Source organism: Abramis brama (assembly GCF_963993115.1).
Source record: "Abramis brama genome assembly, chromosome: 5".
NCBI lineage: Eukaryota > Metazoa > Chordata > Actinopteri > Cypriniformes > Leuciscidae > Abramis > Abramis brama.
This window is the reverse complement of record NC_139967.1, coordinates 19,289,414-19,308,411: the sequence shown is the minus strand read 5'-3', so window position 1 is coordinate 19,308,411 and position 18,998 is coordinate 19,289,414. Positions and strand designations below refer to the sequence as shown.

The 18,998-nt window shown below is 37.5% G+C and overlaps 1 protein-coding gene across 2 annotated transcripts in view; it reads right to left on the bottom strand.

The window, feature by feature from the left end:
* The window catches only part of zzef1 (zinc finger, ZZ-type with EF hand domain 1), a 49,352-nt gene that overhangs the window by 29,240 nt on the left and 1,114 nt on the right, over positions 1-18,998 (bottom strand). The window contains exons 2-24 of one of the 2 annotated variants that reach the window (XM_084115605.1): positions 17,944-18,088; positions 17,608-17,802; positions 15,734-15,917; positions 15,406-15,605; positions 14,613-14,823; positions 13,628-13,744; positions 13,220-13,398; positions 12,300-12,398; positions 11,931-12,022; positions 11,626-11,771; positions 11,181-11,286; positions 10,079-10,297; positions 9,837-9,928; positions 8,553-8,737; positions 7,985-8,118; positions 7,813-7,883; positions 7,594-7,708; positions 7,205-7,364; positions 5,462-5,583; positions 3,622-3,744; positions 3,350-3,519; positions 1,599-1,680; positions 820-1,021 (exon numbers count right to left, since the gene is read on the bottom strand). In XM_084115605.1, coding sequence (XP_083971731.1) covers positions 820-1,021; positions 1,599-1,680; positions 3,350-3,519; positions 3,622-3,744; positions 5,462-5,583; positions 7,205-7,364; positions 7,594-7,708; positions 7,813-7,883; positions 7,985-8,118; positions 8,553-8,737; positions 9,837-9,928; positions 10,079-10,297; positions 11,181-11,286; positions 11,626-11,771; positions 11,931-12,022; positions 12,300-12,398; positions 13,220-13,398; positions 13,628-13,744; positions 14,613-14,823; positions 15,406-15,605; positions 15,734-15,917; positions 17,608-17,802; positions 17,944-18,088 — 3,349 coding nt within the window. The remainder of the gene's footprint in view (positions 1-819; positions 1,022-1,598; positions 1,681-3,349; positions 3,520-3,621; positions 3,745-5,461; positions 5,584-7,204; positions 7,365-7,593; positions 7,709-7,812; positions 7,884-7,984; positions 8,119-8,552; positions 8,738-9,836; positions 9,929-10,078; positions 10,298-11,180; positions 11,287-11,625; positions 11,772-11,930; positions 12,023-12,299; positions 12,399-13,219; positions 13,399-13,627; positions 13,745-14,612; positions 14,824-15,405; positions 15,606-15,733; positions 15,918-17,607; positions 17,803-17,943; positions 18,089-18,998) is intronic. The other variant, XM_084115606.1, reaches the window with a different exon arrangement.

Sequence of the window (18,998 nt, the reverse complement as noted above, 5' to 3'; positions counted from 1 at the left end):
AATGTTTATATGTGAATAAAAGCCTAAATTCAATCTGGTCATCGTATAAAGCGATCAAGTCTCTTCAAAACCGCTCATTTCATATGGATTAGTTTTATGATCTCTTAATGAACTTTTTGAAGCGTAAAAGTGGTAGTTGCGTAGACTGTCAATGGAGGGACAGAAATCTCTCAATTTCACTAAAATATCTTCATTTGTGATTCGAAGATGAACGAAAGTCTTACAGGTTTGGAACGACATGAGGGTGAGTAATTAATGAAAGAATTTTCATTTTGGGGTGAATTAACCCTTTAAACATTTTAAACCTTTTTTGAATTAAAAGTAGATCCGTCCACCAACTTTTAATGTAAGAGCAGGTGCGGCCATTTGAAATTTGAATATGTAAGGCTTCCTGTGTCATTCACTTCCAGTTATTTTAGCTGTACAAAACAGTCTGTGATGCTCCTTTATATTGCAAACTGGCATTTGTTATAACCGTGTTTTATCGTATATTATGATCAAACACACTGCTTTCTTGTTCAAATAGTTTTACCAGTTACTGCACTTTGTAATACTTCTAGTTATTTATCAATAGCAGCTAATGAACCGGAAGTCTCACACATTCACAGAAAATCGCTTACATCCACATTGCAAAATAAGGTGGATATATTTACAATTATTTTTATACAGCTTTAATTTACAATTTATTATTTGAAGGAGAACACATTTAAGTGGAATAGAGTTTTTGGAATAAATACAGAGAATAAAATTTGCCTTTTTAAAATAAATTAAACAGAGAAATAATCAACTGATTAATCGATTTTCAGTGTGTTCTCTCACCGTAAGGTGATTTCAAAGCCATGGTGCGGGAGGCCAGACGTCCCATCAGCTTGGACACGAGGAGCTGCAGGTCTGAGGTCCAGGACACAGTGACGTCTGGCAGGCCGTATGCCGTCACTGTGAACTTGTAGCCCCATTCGTTATTACTGCTGTCTGAATGAAACAGAAACTGCAGCTGGGGACCCGCTTTAAACGTCACTTTCTGAAGACAAAAAAAAAAAAAAAACTTATTTATTATACATTACTTTTTTTTTCTCCAAGACACCAGACCAGACTAAATAAAAAAAATTGGAATTACATACAAGCACGGGGCAAAAGTAATTGCATTCATTTTTAACGCTGTGAATTGAATTGCATTCATTTTAAACAGAATGACCGCATATGGAAATTGTCTACAACTGTTTATTCCTGTTTGTATTTTTCCTTATTAAATGTTTTGAGGAAGTTGTTTTCTTGCAAGATAATGCATTTTAGAATTAATGATTTGGATCCAATTTGGATACTGTTTAATTTAATTTGGATAATGGATGTTTCATGTTTGCAGGTTAATTAATATTAGGCTTAACAAATATTAAAAAAATTGTAATATATGTTCATTTTGGCCATATGATTTTTTTTTTTTTTTTGGCTGCTGCCCATGATTGGGTTACAATTACAAACACATTTATATATATATATATATATATATATATATATATATATATATATATATATAATTACACAATTAACACATTCAGTTGACAACCCTAGTTAAAATGCTCCAATAAAAGTTTTTGTACCTTTGGCCATTTCTCCGTTCCGACCTTCATATCATACCGCACTTTCCCTCCCCTAGCATCAGTGAATTCCAGATAGTCATACCTAAAAAAATATATTTAAAAAAAACATCTCAATCAGTTTGAATATAAAGCATACTTAAAGGCACACTGTGAAACTTTTCAACCTTCATAATATATTTCCAAGACCCTTGTGATGGTACATCGACTTACAATAGGTTGAATGACACGTCTGCCATAGCCTGACGGGGTCTGTATCGCTTTTACTGGCACTACGTAACTTCGGGGTTCGGGTAGTAACCAGAGCACAAAAAGAACTACAAAATTCGACTGCTTTACGGCATACGTCACTTCCCCCACCACTTCGTCAAATTTGGACGTGAGAGGCCAACCAGCGTTTGTTTTCGGCTTTCGTGCGTATGTTTTTGTCATGGGGGCTGTTTACACCTGGCCACTTCATGCGTTTTCTCAGATGGGATAGCTATCCGATCGTGAAAAGACCAGGTGTAAATGCCCTCCGAAACGCATTCAAGACGGATTTGAATCCGATCGCTCAAACCACTTCAGGAGGAGGTCTGTGCCGCATTCCAGACGAAACTGGACAAGTGTAAATGCATCTGGTTGTTGAAACCACATATGTAAATTGTACTCCTCTCAAAAATGCTAAAAATAAAAACGTGTGAGAGCGTGTTATAGGCTATATGTTATAGACAGATATGACGACGCTACTGGAACACGCATCACCGCAGATGAGCAACTGAGCATAGGCTATTCATCAAGAGAACGTGCAAACTATCGCAAATCAAAGTGAAAGTAAGTCGCAGACGCTTAACACACAATCATCATCATTAAAAGTAAAGAAATGAAATGATCTTACCAGGGCTGTTGCCGCTCTCTCTTATTGCGGTCTTTGATTTTGAAATTTTAGCTGATGATCAATAAAATGCAGTTCATATCTGTTGCTTTCGGTGACGTGCACTCCATTAAATCTGCATACAGCGCGGGAATTGAAGATCGGATTTAAATCCGTTTTGCAAAAACACATTTATGTGACCAGGTGTAAATGGAATTGTTTTGATAAATCAGATAGCTATCCGATCTGAGAAAACGCATGAAGTGGCCAGTAAATAAATCTCTTATTTGTAAACTTGTTTGCATTCTGTTGTATGTTGTTGCGCTTGCTTGTAGTATGTTTTTTTTTTATATGCTGTTCATTCATTTATTGCTGATAATTAGACCAGTCCAATAATAATTTTTTTTATTGCCTAGCTTGCCTCACGAACTAGTTTGCCAGCTGAACTCAGGTGTTGAGGTGTATTTATCACCTAGTCCTGAGGGATATCAGACGACGCTGTTGACGTTGATTCTTGCGATTATCATGAGAACAGTTTTTAATACATAATTATCACATAATTATCAGGACATAAATAAGCCTAACGTAGAGGTTGTAAATAGTGTAAACGAGTACAATTTGCAAACTATTATGATAAATTGCAATAATCATGTCTTCGGAGTCTATCTGTGCCTATTCCATGCCCGATGCAGGTACCGGTGTACAGGGTGGGAGGTGGGGGGTGGAGGGGTATTTACGACAGTGCAAGTATTCCATAGCGACTCTAGGGGTCGCTGTTTGACAAAAACACAATTCCTTCACAGTGTGCCTTTAAGAGCCACAAGGGGTCTGTAACAGGAAAATTTTGATTCCTGTCATCACCAGAAGGTAGCAGTTGAGTTGTAGCATAAGCCTTTCACACCTTTTCTCTGTTTCACAGCGCTCATCAAACTCCACCTCGAAGGATGTGGCACCAGGACAGACAAAGATGGTGGTCTCATGCCTGCTGTTCTCATAGTTATGAGGCGACTCCATTTGCCATGTCCTTAAAACAACAGGCTGCTGTGTCTGCTGACAGCCCTCCATATCTACCTACAAACACAAGGGGATAAAAAAGAAATCTGATAAACATTCTTATTAATTATCATTCATGGTTTTTAAATGGCAAGTGAAAAAAGTCAAATGTGAGCTTACCTTAGAGAAGATGTCCTCTGTGTCACTAGACAGCTTCTTGAGCATGTCTGCCAGAGGGTAGAATCTTTTGAGCAACACACAGTGAGGAATATTCAAAGCGCACAGCTCCAGCAGGAAGATGGTCTACAACAGGACACAGTACACACTTTTATATACATACACGCAGAAGCATAATACAGTGAGGAAAATAAGTATTTGAACACCCTGCTATTTTGCGAGTTCTCCCACTTAGAAATCATGGAGGGGTCTGAAATTGTCATCGTAGGTGCATGTCCACTGTGAGAGACATAATCTATAAAAAAAAATCCAGAAATCACAATGTATGATTTTTTAACTATTTATTTGTATGATACAGCTGCAAATAAGTATTTGAACACCTGAGAAAATCAATGTTAATATTTGGTACAGTAGCCTTTGTTTGCAATTACAGAGGTCAAACGTTTCCTGTAGTTTTTCACCAGGTTTGCACACACTGCAGGAGGGATTTTGGCCCACTCCTCCACACAGATCTTCTCTAGATCAGTCAGGTTTCTGGGCTGTCGCTGAGAAACACAGAGTTTGAGCTCCCTCCAAAGATTCTCTATTGGGTTTAGGTCTGGAGACTGGCTAGGCCACGCCAGAACCTTGATATGCTTCTTACAGAGCCACTCCTTGGTTATCCTGGCTGTGTGCTTCGGGTCATTGTCATGTTGGAAGACCCAGCCTCGACCCATCTTCAATGCTCTAACTGAGGGAAGGAGGTTGTTCCCCAAAATCTCGCAATACATGGCCCCGGTCATCCTCTCCTTAATACAGTGCAGTCGCCCTGTCCCATGTGCAGAAAAACACCCCCAAAGCATGATGCTACCACCCCCATGCTTCACAGTAGGGATGGTGTTCTTGGGATGGTACTCATCATTCTTCTTCCTCCAAACACGTTTAGTGGAATTATGACCAAAAAGTTCTATTTTGGTCTCATCTGACCACATGACTTTCTCCCATGACTCCTCTGGATCATCCAAATGGTCATTGGCAAACTTAAGACGGGCCTTGACATGTGCTGGTTTAAGCAGGGGAACCTTCCGTGCCATGCATGATTTCAAACCATGACGTCTTAGTGTATTACCAACAGTAACCTTGGAAACGGTGGTCCCAGCTCTTTTCAGGTCATTGACCAGCTCCTCCCGTGTAGTTCTGGGCTGATTTCTCACCTTTCTTAGGATCATTGAGACCCCACGAGGTGAGATCTTGCATGGAGCCCCAGTCCGAGGGAGATTGACAGTCATGTTTAGCTTCTGCCATTTTCTAATGATTGCTCCAACAGTGGACCTTTTTTCACCAAGCTGCTTGGCAATTTCCCCGTAGCCCTTTCCAGCCTTGTGGAGGTGTACAATTTTGTCTCTAGTGTCTTTGGACAGCTCTTTGGTCTTGGCCATGTTAGTAGTTGGATTCTTACTGATTGTATGGGGTGGACAGGTGTCTTTATGCAGCTAACGACCTCAAACAGGTGAATCTAATTTAGGATAATAAATGGAGTGGACCTAACAGGTCTTTGAGGGTCAGAATTCTAGCTGATAGACAGGTGTTCAAATACTTATTTGCAGCTGTATCATACAAATAAATAGTTAAAAAATCATATATTGTGATTTCTGGATTTTTTTTTTTAGATTATGTCTCTCACAGTGGACATGCACCTACGATGACAATTTCAGACCCCTCCATGATTTCCAAGTGGGAGAACTTGCAAAATAGCAGGGTGTTCAAATACTTATTTTCCTCACTGTATATACATATATACAGAAACATAAATAACTAAATAACTAAATAATGAAATAAAGATATATATATAGTGGTGTGCTACCAGCTGTCTTGCTGCCATGGCAAGGATAGATCCACTGAGTTTCTCCATGATGTCAGCTCCAGAGAAACGCTTAATAAGAGGACTCAGTATGTCTTTGGTACCTGACAGGAACTGTTCCACATCTAAGAAAAACAACATAGATGTATTCACACTGTGACAGACCACTGCAAATAAATCACAACCGTTCAAAAGTCTGTACGATTTTTATTTAAGAAAAAGCTGCATTTATTTGATCAAAAATACAGTAAAAAAGTAATAATGTGGTTGTGAAATATTACAATATAAAAATAACTGTTTTAATATCATTTAATTTTAATATATTTTAAGATGTAATTTATTCCTGCGATGGCAAAGCTGAATTTATCAGGCATTATGCCAGCCTTCAGTGTCACATGATCCTTCAGAAATCATTCTAACAATGAGTTCTCATTATTAACAATGCTGTGCTACTCAATATTTTTGTGGAAATTGTAATATTTTTTTCAGAATTGTTTGATGAATAGAAAGTTAAAAAATAAATAATTATAAATGTATTTAATAAGACATTATAAATGTATCTTTTGATGAATTGAAGGTGTCCTTAAAGAATAAAATCTTACTGACCCCAAACTTTTGAATGGTAGTGTGTGTCATGTTCACTATTTGCTATTTGACAGTCAAAAAATAGCTGAGAGTAAAGTTTAGTACTAAACTAAAAAGTGCAGTTACTGAAATTTTACACAAACATTTGCTGTTTTACAGAACTTGCATATCTGAAGACAAATAAAAACACATGAAACTGGACAACACGAGCCCAACGTAGCCCTAGTAGAGGGCCACATTGGGAGTAAATCACTCGATATGCAACCAAATTTCACAAGAGGAGACTAAAGAATGTCTGTAATTAGCCAATGGATAGTAAATGTGTACGATTACAGTCGCCTGTAATTGAGTTAGAGGCAAAAAATAAGTTTCAGCGCAGATATGATTTCATTGCCTGATGAGCTTTACGCATTGTCACTTGGCTGAGACTTACTGCAAAAAAAACACTCGATCTTGACCGAATAACTTTTGTAACTTTAATAAGGATTCATCTATATTTAATTTATACAGTGAAGAATATGCAGTGTTATTTTACATTTGATTACTTTATTCAATTTCTGTACATAATCTACCTAATCTGTTTCTAACTACTGTTAGATCTACCTGAAAAACAGTTTATTTCATTTGCATCTTTGGTCTGTTGTATATTTTTGCTATTGCTTGTTGATTATTTGTTCTTATTTTATTACAGACTGTTTACTTGACTTTAATAGTGTTTGAAATTTATATTTTATATTATAATTATGTCGATTTTTTTTTTCAATTGCATTGTTCTTGCATTCCATGTAAAGAGTCTAGTGAGTAATATAAAAAAATTACTAGCAAATGGCGACTTAAGCTTCAGTTTCCGTATAGGGTTGACTACATTATAGAGATTGCGAAACACTTTGGAGTACAGTGGGATCAAAAGTGATCTCTGAAAATCTAATAAAAATCTAAATTTCAAAACTAAATCTCAAGATTTTGGCTCTTTGAAATGTTCTCATGATCGAACTCTTCAGTTCAACTTTTCAATTGTTATGCTGATAATACAATGTGTAATGAAAAAGGCATTCAAATATTAATATTTTAGTACAATAGAAGCATTTCCACCAGTGGTCTCACTGTATTTTGAAGGGCTCTTGGCAAGCAAGACTGGAAAACCAAGAAAATCACACTAACATTTAAGCAGAATTTCCCTGGCCAGATCAGCAGAGGTGGCCGTTCCTCCTTTAAGCTGCAGGAAACACCAGGACAGCAGGCTTCCCTGTAGAGCCCAGAACAGAGACAGCAGGACCCTCCATATGGACCCTCCTTTGGAGTCCAACATCAACACCTCACACTGAAAAAAAGAGAGGGACATTCTTACATGGATAAACATCACATTACTCTTTACAAAGCTACTAGACAAGGGAAACCTATTAGTGAGCTGTAATACAATGCATTACAATACGAGGTGTCAGCTAACAGACGTTAATGCACAATGTAAACATCTAAACAAGTGTCAGCTATTTGCAGGAGATTGTATGTGAGCAGGGGTGAATAGACGAGGTTGGCAGCTGTCAACATGCCTCTCTAGTGGCCACAATGAGCAGTGTGTCCATGACGGTCAAGATAGGCGAGATGTCAAAGTCAGACGGGGCTCCTTTAGGAGGCAGCATAAGGAGACCTTTCGGGTCATGATCACTGCGAACAGAGATGAGTGAGAGACAATGTGTGAGCAGGAAATTCAGTTATACAGTTTATAGGACAGGACTGGGAGTACAAGTTTAAAGGGAGGTGTTTCATACCTGAAATAACTGCAGAGAGACTCGAATGTCAGTTTTACAGACTCCGGTTGATTTTCCTCAGTTATGTTTTGCTGAGAAAAGCAGCAAAAAAAAAACAAAAAAAAAACTTGTCCATATAAAAGCAATTCAGTAACAATATTCAGCCAAGGCAAGTACACTCTTGCAGTCTTACCATCAAGAGGAAGAGTTTGTCCCTCCGGCTCTGTTTGTCAGGGTAGAAGATGGCGGCTCCATTGAGAATTGCTTTCACAGCTTCTTTCCTCAGAGCTTTATCCACTGCAGTCTCTCCTTCAGGCCCATCCACCACTGCATAGCGCAAAAACTATGGGTTACTCTCTTAACCGCCAATCAAAACACAATGGCATCACTACATGGCTTTTACGCAAATGTTTTAAAGACGTAACTCCTTAGTTTTCAGCTATCAATTTTAACTGATATTATTTGGAAAGTTGATAATATACTACTGTTCAAAAGTAGTGTTAGTAAGTTTTCTTTTTTCTATTAATATCCAGCAAGGATGCATTAATTTGATCAAAAGTGACTGTAAAGACTTTTATAATGTTACAGAAGATTTCAATTATTTCAAATAAATGCTGTTCTTTCGCTCTTTCTATTCATCAAAGAATCTTGAAAAGAATTATCATGATTTCCACAAAAATATTATGCAGTTTTCAACACTGATAATAACAGGAAATGTTTCTTGAGCCATTGAATCATACAGATCAGTGTGTGAGTCTCACCTTGACACAAGTGACTGTAGAGCTCTCCGACAGCTTCTGCAGGGTCCACATCAGCGCTGGCTGATGCTGATGCTGATGCTGAGACGTCTGTCGGCTGGGACTCTGTCAGGCTGGGCAGCATTGGGAAGCAGTTCTGGAGCAGCTGAAGCAGGAGAACTCGTGTCTTTACAGCCTCTTCTCCCTCACTGAGTGTATACACACACACACACACACACACACACACACACACACACAACAGAGAAACACATTAACACAGACAAAAACTGATCAGTCAGCACATTTCCTAAATGATCCATGCACATTCCTTTTAGTCCTCAAAAATATTAAGCACTACAGCTGTTTTCAACATTGAGGATAATAAGAAATGTTTCTTGAGCACCAAATCAACATATCAGAATATTTCTCAAGGATCACGCTGAAGATTTAGCTATGCCATCACAGGAATAAATTACATTTGAAATTGTACAATAGTCAAGGCCACACTACTCTCATCTCAATGCCTTGTGGCTAGTCTGTATTATAAAAAAAACGGTTTATAATTTGCATTCTATTTTTGTCTTCATTAGTTCATTTTAAAAGATCCTTTAAAAGGACACATTTCTAAAATATACAGTATACATTTTTATATTTTTGTTTAAAATAATTTTACATGAAGTAGACTGTTGAAATTTAATGTCAAGTGGACTTGTGTAAACATCTGTAGAAAGAGTCACATGAGCCACGTTTCCACCGCAGGAACTTTCCCCAGGAACTAGGAACTTTGGGGTGGTACTCGGTGTGTATCGACCGCAGGAACCAGGGTCTAAATGAAGTTCTGGGTAAAAATTCAGGAAAAGTACCTTTTCAAAGTTCAGGAACTTTAAGCGGTGGGACTTGGGCGCTGAACATGCTGATTGGTTGAGTTCACACAGCATTTTAATTGGTTGACTCAACGCAGCATTTTATTTCAAAGCTTAAATTCAGAGGATGAAATCCAGCGGGAACTGGAAAGGAGCATGCCGCCCTATGTCACCAAACTGACTTGCCTAATATAATGTACACGGTACTTTAGATCGTGATGGATACGCAGACAGCAACAGGTCTGGGAAAAACTGTTCCGGGTAATTTCGGTGGAAACGCGGCTATGATCAATGTCACAAATGTACTTTTCTAATTAGTGGCCTAGAAATAGTGCACCATTTTTTTTTTTTTATGTCATAATGCAAAATCCCATTTTATAAATCATTTAAAATAAAATCCATGCACATAAATATACACAAACATTCATATTACAGCTTTACTCACATGGATCTGAGTTTGCGGTAAAAGTCCCAGAACAGCAGCAGGTTGAGGTCACTTAAGTCCAGCAGAGACTTCTGCTTGGACAGAGACACATCCTGTAACATAGGCTCAGGGTTTATACAGCTCTCTTTAAAGATTTATGCAGAAAAAAAATGCATTATGAATTTCAGTTGTGAGTTGTGTTTAAATAAATCAGGTCAAAGTCATGGTGAGACCCCTTGCAAGAGGACATTTGGTGGGTGTACCATATCTCTGGTGAGCTGCTGGATGAAATAAAGGGTTTTCTTCATGAGAGTGAGACCCGTGACCAGGCCTGAGACGCTCCCCTCGGCCTGAGCACTCAGATCCTCCACATCCTCTATCCGCTCAGAGTCTGGACACAAATAACCACTGAAACTCATCTGCTGAACCCCCAACCGGTCTGCTGTGTCCTGCCTAGCACACAGGAACTTCACCATCAGAAACTACATGCAGAGACAGAGAAAGTTTAGGTTAATCAAGTGTGTGTTGTCTTATGCATATAAATTCCGATTTTTGAGTTTCCATATTCAATAGCAACCACTCAAAGATGTTCTGAATAAAAATTAAGATCAAATCATTTGTGACATAATTGATATTCAGAACATCATTTTGACTCGTCTTTCAATTCTTACAGTAAATATATACTTCCAATCGGCATAAAACAGACAAGCACTGCAGAGAATGAAAAAAGTACTGAAAAAGAAATCGTAGGCGTGAACGAGAAGTCGGCATTTCTAAACACGTTATTGATCTTATTGTGAATGTTTCATCCATGCATGTTTCAAAAAAAATGTTGACCATCATTTTTAATCAATGTCATAATTCGGTCTTCCAGTAAAATAACAGACTTCTCTCTCGTGATGTATGCCAGACCCCAATCTTTAGTCTGCTTAAACCTTTCTTACAATCGACTGCAAGCTTACATTAAGATTAGTTGATTTCAAAGCCTCTAACGTCGTCTCAGTCATTCATTCTAAGATGGGAGTACCTCAGTAGGTGGATGAAAGGCCAATATTTTGGACATAGTTTAGTTTGCTTTGCACATTTGTCCCACTTGTATTTATAATATCTTTGCACTTTTGGTGTGAAGCTACTGGGTTACTTTGCCAAGACAGCAAAGTTAAAAGACTGTTTTAACAGTCTATATTTTATTGTTTACAGTCCATTTTAAGGGTTTTATCATAACCATGATTTTTGCTTTAAAAAAACAACAAAAAAAAACAAAAACAGAAAGTCGCAATAAAGAAAATGATCAAACTGCAGTAACCATTTCGGTGTATTTGTTAAAAATAAGTAAAAGACAGAAAGACAGGCAGCAAGTCATACTTTTGACACTCTGCATTGTTGCAGCTTGATCTCCACGTCGTTCCAGTCCTCCTCCACCTCAAACCAGCCAATGGGCTCCTCCTCACTGGTTTCTAGTGTCCTTGTGCTGAAGTGTATGTGTTTGTGTGTGAATGTGAAAGTGATACATGTGACAGTGTGTGGGGGGTACAGAGGCAGATAACAGTAAGAGGTCAATTGACTGACAAAAACATTCTCACTAAATTTACAGCCATCTTACAGGCCGTGCGCACACATGCAAAGACCAAAATACACTCAAATGCACTGGGCAAGACAACACATTCTCACACACACTCCTAAACAAGCACCATTTAAAGTTCACTTAATCAGCATTTTCCGTCTATTATGAGCAACAATGTTATGCAAATTAGCTCCATAAAAAATAAATTGACAGCTAAGCACATTACAGACTAAGAATGTGACATACCTGTCTTGGACAAATTCTTTATAGTCTTTGTGGTCCCAGCTATCATACTTTTTGAATCTTTTGAAATGTTTATCGGCATCAAATGGCTCGCTGTCATTGTAGGCAAACAACAAGCCACATTTAGCACCAATGGCTCCTTTACGGACCTGAGGTGGAAGAACACAGCAGTGCTTTAAAACTAGGATGAGCAGATCAAATCAGTTTGTGCTTCCAACTGAACAACCATACAAGCAGAACATATTCTAATTGCATGTTTATGTAGTATAAAACACAAAAGTTCAAGTGTGTACTGAAGCTTCTCTCACTTTTATCTTGATCTGTGTGACCTGGAAGCAGCTCTGGTTTTCAGTGGACAGAATCACACTGGCTTTCCTCTTTCCATTCTCTGTCAGAAAACCTGCAGTTTCAGATGAAACATCTACATTTAAAGTCTCAACTTTTACTTTGTTTCTAAGCAAAACAGATGATGTGAATAAAACAGAGCAGCTCAAATCATATTCATTTTCTCCACAGAGAAAGTTTAGTAGCAACGTTTGCTTTTAAAGTTTCAAAAGACGTCCCTATCCATCCCAGTACTCTGGTGATTTATCTGTGAAGTACTTGACCACTATACCCCTTCCCTACACATATTTTAAAACCAGGATCATTTGGAATGTTATAAATGGTTTGCGCACCATCTCCAGAGTTGGGCTCCGTCAGCATGTTTTCAGGGCCAGACTTCTCTTCTTTACTCTTCACATCACATGCCTGCAGATGGAGCTGGAGGGGTTTACCTACACACACACACACATACACACACACACACACACACACAGGTTTACATGCATTACAACGCTGTGTCTTTCAATGCTGAAAGTGAAATTTTGTGCAGTTATGACTAATCTCTTCTCATCAATATGAGATACAGCCATGTGGAGCTGCAAATGAAATTTTTGCACAGCAATTTGGAACTAAAGTCAGGAAAACAAACAAACAAAATAAATGTATTTGCTCTACGGCAGGGGCTTCTAGGGGGTCCATGGGAAATGTAAGAGAAAAAAAATATTTTAGAAAATTTGTTTTAGCAATAATGAACAAGGCTTAAAAAAAAATTCACATTAAGCAAAATCAGTGTTATTAACTAAAATCACATCTATTAAAAACCGTTTTCATTAACTGAAATAAAGCTGAAATAAAATATATATATTAGTTGAAAAAAGTAATGTTTATATATATTAGATACAAATCAGAAGTGTGGTGGAGTGGCACCTGCAATATAATAAGTTTAAGTCGAAGTACTAAAATGACTAAAACAAAAATTAAAATAAAAGCTAAACAGAAAAACAAAACGTAATAAAAAAATGACAAAAGCACATAACAATATTACTCAAACTTAAAAATGAAAATGTAAACTAAACATATAAAAAAAAAAGCTAATTTAAAATATGAATAAATACCATAATAGTATATAAATGATACTAAAATAACCCTGAAAAAAATAAGTGTTCTTCTCTCCTGTCTTGCAGTGCACATTCATAAATAGTTATGGGGATCATCATATGTAGAAGAATCAAAGTATTAAAAATCCTTTGTCTATGGAACTAATGTCCATTACCGTTGCGGTAGAGAAGTCTTAACCGGACCGACGCCATAGAGGCCAGCAGTGAGGAAGCTCTGTATTCTGAGTCCAGATGCTCACAGATACCGGACAGAGAGATGAGGACTTTAGCCACGCTGCCTCGAGCCAGAGCGAACGCTAACAGAGTCAGCTCAGCCTCAGGAGACACACAACAGCTAGAGAGAGGTGGGACGGTTAAAAGCAAAGCACTTTCTCAGCAGAGAATGGCAGTGTCAAATTACATTCAGATGAAACAGCTGTAATTATTCACTGAGAGAAAAGAGTTTTCCATTATTATCAGGCTGATTCGTATTGTATAAAAACCGAAAGGGGTTTTGCATTGTTTTGACCTCTTAATAATACATTTAAACGTGCTGAGTCGGGTTTGTACAGCTTGATTCTTACTCTGCTATGCGCAGTAAAAAGCTGTCCACCTCTTCCAGAATGTTCGCAGAGAAGAATTTGGGGAACTCCGTTGAAGACGGTGTTAAGGACAGGGGTGGCATGTGCTGTAAGGCTTTCCTGGAGAACAAAAAGTGTAAAAAAACATAGTGAAATTAATTGTTCTGAACAAATGATGGGATTTATCAGAACAAAACCCCATACTACCATTCAAAAGCTTGGGGTGGGTAAAAATAATTGTATGTTATTGAAAGTCTCTTATACTTAACAAGGCTGCATTTATTTAATCAATTAAAAAACATCAAGAAACATCTCTTATTAATATCAATGTTTATAATGTTATAAAATGGCTGTGCTTCTTAATATTTTCACAGATACCATGATATATTTTTTAAAGATTCTTTGATGAATAAAAAATGTAAAATAACAGCATTTTATTTGAAATAGATTTTTTTTGTAACATTATAAATGTCTTTACTGTCACTTTTGATCAATTTAATGCAACATTGCTGAATAAAAGTATATCGCTTTTTCAAAAAAGAAACCTTTGAATGGTTACGGTAGTGTAAATGTCTCCAAAATTATGATTGTCAATTTTAAAATTAAAATGCATTAGGCAAAGTAGAGGACGAAACATTAAGCTCCCCATCTAGGACACTATGGCCTGGTTTCATAGACTGGGTTCAGATTAAGCCAGGATTAGGCCTTAGTTCAATTAGGACATTTAAGTAACTTTTATAAATATGCCTTAGAAAAAAAACCTTACTGGTGCGCATCTTGAGACAAAACAGTGGCACTGACATACAGTGCAAGCTGTTTTCAGTTAAAACAGCTCAAACATACATTTTAGTATAGGCTTAATCCTTGTCTGTGAAACCAGGGTATGTAAATCAAAAAAATGATTCACTAAGCAATGTAAACTGTATAGTGCTATCACTACTGAGCTTTCGTGAGAAGCAAAATTCAATAGTAATTTTTCTTGACTCACTGTGTGCTCTGTAGGACTGTCTGCGCAAGCACAGGGTTGGTTTCCATGGAAGCGGTGACCAGAGACGTGAGGAGAGACAGATACCATATAGCCGAGGCGTCAGATACTGAAACCTCTTTGCTCTTGGTGATCTGGTAGCCCATTGTCTTCAGACCGTGAATACGCGTGTCACAGCCATCGCTAAGGCAGCGCTTAATGTTAATCTGAATATCTGAGAGACAAAAGGAAGATCTGTGTAAGTTTGCAAGGGATTTCTGACTTCTAACATTCATGTGGATAGAATTATAGTATTTACTTGAAATACACATAAATACAGTCACTCTTTACATTCCACTAATAGTATGCAAATTCAAAATACATATACACTAGTGTGCAAAAGCTTGGGGTCAGTAAGATTTTTTTGAAAAATCTGTCAAAAGTGACATTTATAATGTTACAAAAGATTTACATTTCAAATAAATGCTGTTCTTTTGAACTTTCTATTCATTAAAGAATCCTGAAAAACTGCATTACCGTTTCTACAAAGATCATCAAAGTTCTCAACATTGATAACAATAAGAAATGTTTCTTGATTTCACCAAATCAGCACATCTAAATGATTTCTGAAGGATCATGTGACACCGAAGACCGGAGTAAATTGTAATACTATTTCACAATATTACATTTTTTTTAATCAAATGAATGCAGCCTTTGTGAGCATAAGAGACTTCTTTCAAAACCCCCAAACATTTGAACAATAGTGTCCCACTTTAAATTTCAAACAAAACACTGTGCTATTCAAGCGTGTGCTCACAGGGATAGCTGATGTTGGCATTTTCTAGCAGTGGTACATATCCCGTGACGTTACTGGGGATCCTCACATCCCTGATCTCCTGCATGGAACGCCGGCTCTTCCCTACAGCTACAGACACAAGCTGTGGCATGTAGCTGTGGTCATTAGACGCAACCGCAATGGCCAGCCGTCTCAAAACTATGTCTGGCTTCATTTTTAACCTGTGAAAGAGATGAGTCAGAGGAAGTGGTCACATCTAACTAGATATTTAGCAAAGATAACCGAATTTGTGACATTATCAGCTATATTTTAACTGCATGTAGATGCACCAATGAAATAAGCAGCTTGCCTTATCCAGTGTGAGCGAGCGCTGCCGTCCGACTGCCAGAAAGACACCGTCTCACCGTTGGTCAGCTTGTTGATATCTGCACTATTGGACGAGGCCTCGATGAAGCTGTAGCACTGGGTGACCACTTTGAACTTATCCATATCTGGGTCATGATTGAGCTCCGCTCTGCACTGGATGTCCAGATCTGAAAGGAGAATCATCAGAATATGAAGATGAAGGCCAAAGGAGGAGATGGAAGAAAATGTTCTCATATTTTACCCACAGTAAATTTCACCACTAGTAGCACAAAATGAAAATGGTTAGATTCATGTTTTGTTTTCAACAGAATGCAGCAGTAATGAGTCCTAAAACCTGCAAATGAGTTAGCATATTTGCCCTTGTGGTTCCATTTTCAAGTCAATGGGTTTTTGGTTAAATGACTGAAATAAGGACTGTGGTTAACACATACAGTATTTACATGTTTTATTCTTCAACATAAAATCAGTACGAGATTTGACGAGATTATTATAAGATTATTTTTGTGACAATACATTCTATTAACCCAGTTTATTGTTCATTGACTACTATTAGTATGCAATTCATGGGTTTATCTCCCCCAAAAGTGTAAACATTGAGAGTGATCTGCTCAGATCTGTCAATCTCTTTCCAGCTCAACCAATAGCATGAGTTTGGGGCGTGGCTACTGTAGCAGGCCAATATTTACTACATTTAGACCTTCAAAGCAAAAGGGGCATTGCAAAATAACTTGCTACTTTTGACAATGAAAATATGTTTTAATTTTTGTAATTGCCACTTGTGTTGCAGAAACTACATACTTCATCTTTAAACATCACGCCAAACAGAAAATCTCATCTACTGACTAGTTCATTTTTACAGCCTCGTTGTTTATACTCGTGCTCTTGCAAACTATTCTAACTTTCCAACTAGTACATTTTAAATAATGATTTAAATTTAAAGAGTTGTCAGAAGCTTAGTGGTGGTGATGTTGAAGTCATAATAGTTTGTTATTATTAACTTCTGGTGAACCTATAGGCTTTAAACTTCATAAATGTTGTGTTCACTCTACGGGTGTCAATTTACACAAATTCCCATGATCGATCGTTGTTTAAATTAACAATTCATTAATTGATTAATTGTTAGCCTTAATACTGCAATATGCATCTACTGCAGTGGCATATAGCCAACCGCATGACAGGGTCTGCAAATCCTGCTCAAAACGCCATGTTCCTCGCCAAATGAATGAGAAGGGTTTTAGTCTAAATTAAGGGCTAGTAAGATTGTAAAATGAGTCAATGTGATTGATCATTTAATTTGATTATTTAATAATCAAATATAACAACTAATACGTGTCACCAACTCTGATGCGTGCTATTCAGAATGTGTAACTCATGTTAACACGGCAAATAAACCCAAATAATTTATTAAAATAGTGTTCTCATTAAAATGTTATGTAATATGACAGTCCCAATCATATTAGTCGTGCATTGCTGTTTGAGCTGCGCATGCTAAAGCTGAAGCACTGAATGAACACAAGGAAACTGAAGAGCATTGATAGCGGATTATTTAACTCAACAAAACGATCGTCGATTAATCATTAGCATCCCTAGTTCACTCATTTGTGAAGATTATCTTGATGAACAAAACATCCAAGAATATTAAACCTTTGCTGGTCACAGAGCTTATTTTCTGCAATAATCCACAAACCAATGGAAATTCCTATTGGCTTTTTGTCGAGGACCAGGAAGATGCTAACTTCTGGGTTGGCCTACACACACACATATATATATATATATATATATATATATATATATATATATATATATATATATATATATATACATATATTATATATATACCCCCCATTTGCCATTCACCTTTCTCCTTCTGCAGCAGGTATTCCAGGAAGTCTTGCAGTACAGATGACCTCATGGTGCAGATGCTGTTGTAGCCTTCCAGCACAGGGAATGGGATGGCACTGCTGGGGATGCGATTCCGGTGCAAGAATTTCAGAATTTTGGAGGCATGCGCTTTGAGGCGGTCCTTGGACTTGGAGAAGATATCCACAAATCCTGAATAAGCATGAAGGGTAAAAGAGGAACACATCTGGGTCAAACACTGACAGTCATTTGCATAATCACCCGGAATGGTCAACTATGGACATCTGTGCTCCTGTCACCATTGCATTCAAATAAATATGCCTGCTTCCACACCTGGTGTCAAAGAGCACGCCTGAAGTTGCCTGATCACATGACTGAGTTCTCCCTTAAGATTGGCTCCATTGGAGTTCTTCAGTGCCATGAGCATGTTCTCCACATCAATAATCCCGTCACCCTCAGCATCAAACTGAGCAAAGGCCTAAAGTGCACAAAATGAAGAGGTGATTTTTCTGTCTGTATATTCTATTACACAAATATCAGGACACAAAGGTGAAGACAAACAAAAAAAAGTCATGCTGCAGCTAGTCTCTCTAGCTCTCTCAAACCAGCTGTCTATTTCACCAACATAAACACACTCGAGCCAGCATGCAAATCATTTGTAAAGCAAATGAAAGAGAGTCATGGTTAAATCAAGAAAGGCACAAAAAGTACCATAGTTCAACCATGTTTTGGATATGTCTTAGAACACCATGTAAATACCATAGTACATGAATAAAATAATCACTCAGCACCAAGGTACATATAAAAGTAGTAGTACCACACTGTAAATTGTATAAACAATGTATAAACACTAGCCATCAATATAACCAATGGTGATGTTGTGAGCCAATCCCAGAAGAATAACACATTTATTCAATATCATATGCTCCGGATAAGCTTTAAATGTTCCCAGGCCCTGTGATTATGGACACCCACTAGTCCACAACACCATAAACAAGACTTCTATGGTTTAGCCTATCCCACACATATTGTATACGTGTGTGTGAATACGTGAATGTAAAAATATATATTTTACTTATACAAATTGGCAGCCAATACTCAAGAAGTCAAATGTAGAAATATGTTTTAAAAGTTAGATTTGTGAAATTTCATTTGCTAAAGCATTTATTATAATATATTTATTGTCAAGAAAGTACAGTACAGCAAGACCTGGCACTAGATGGGTCTGACTCCTCGGCGGTCAACATGAATTGGCCAATCTAATCAAAACCTGTAGCTGCCAATCAAAAGAAAAGAAAAGAAAAGACAAAGTAAATCTGACAATGCCAATCCTATAATACCTTAAAGATTGGAAGTAAACTAGGTGGAGACAGCCAATAAACAGCCTT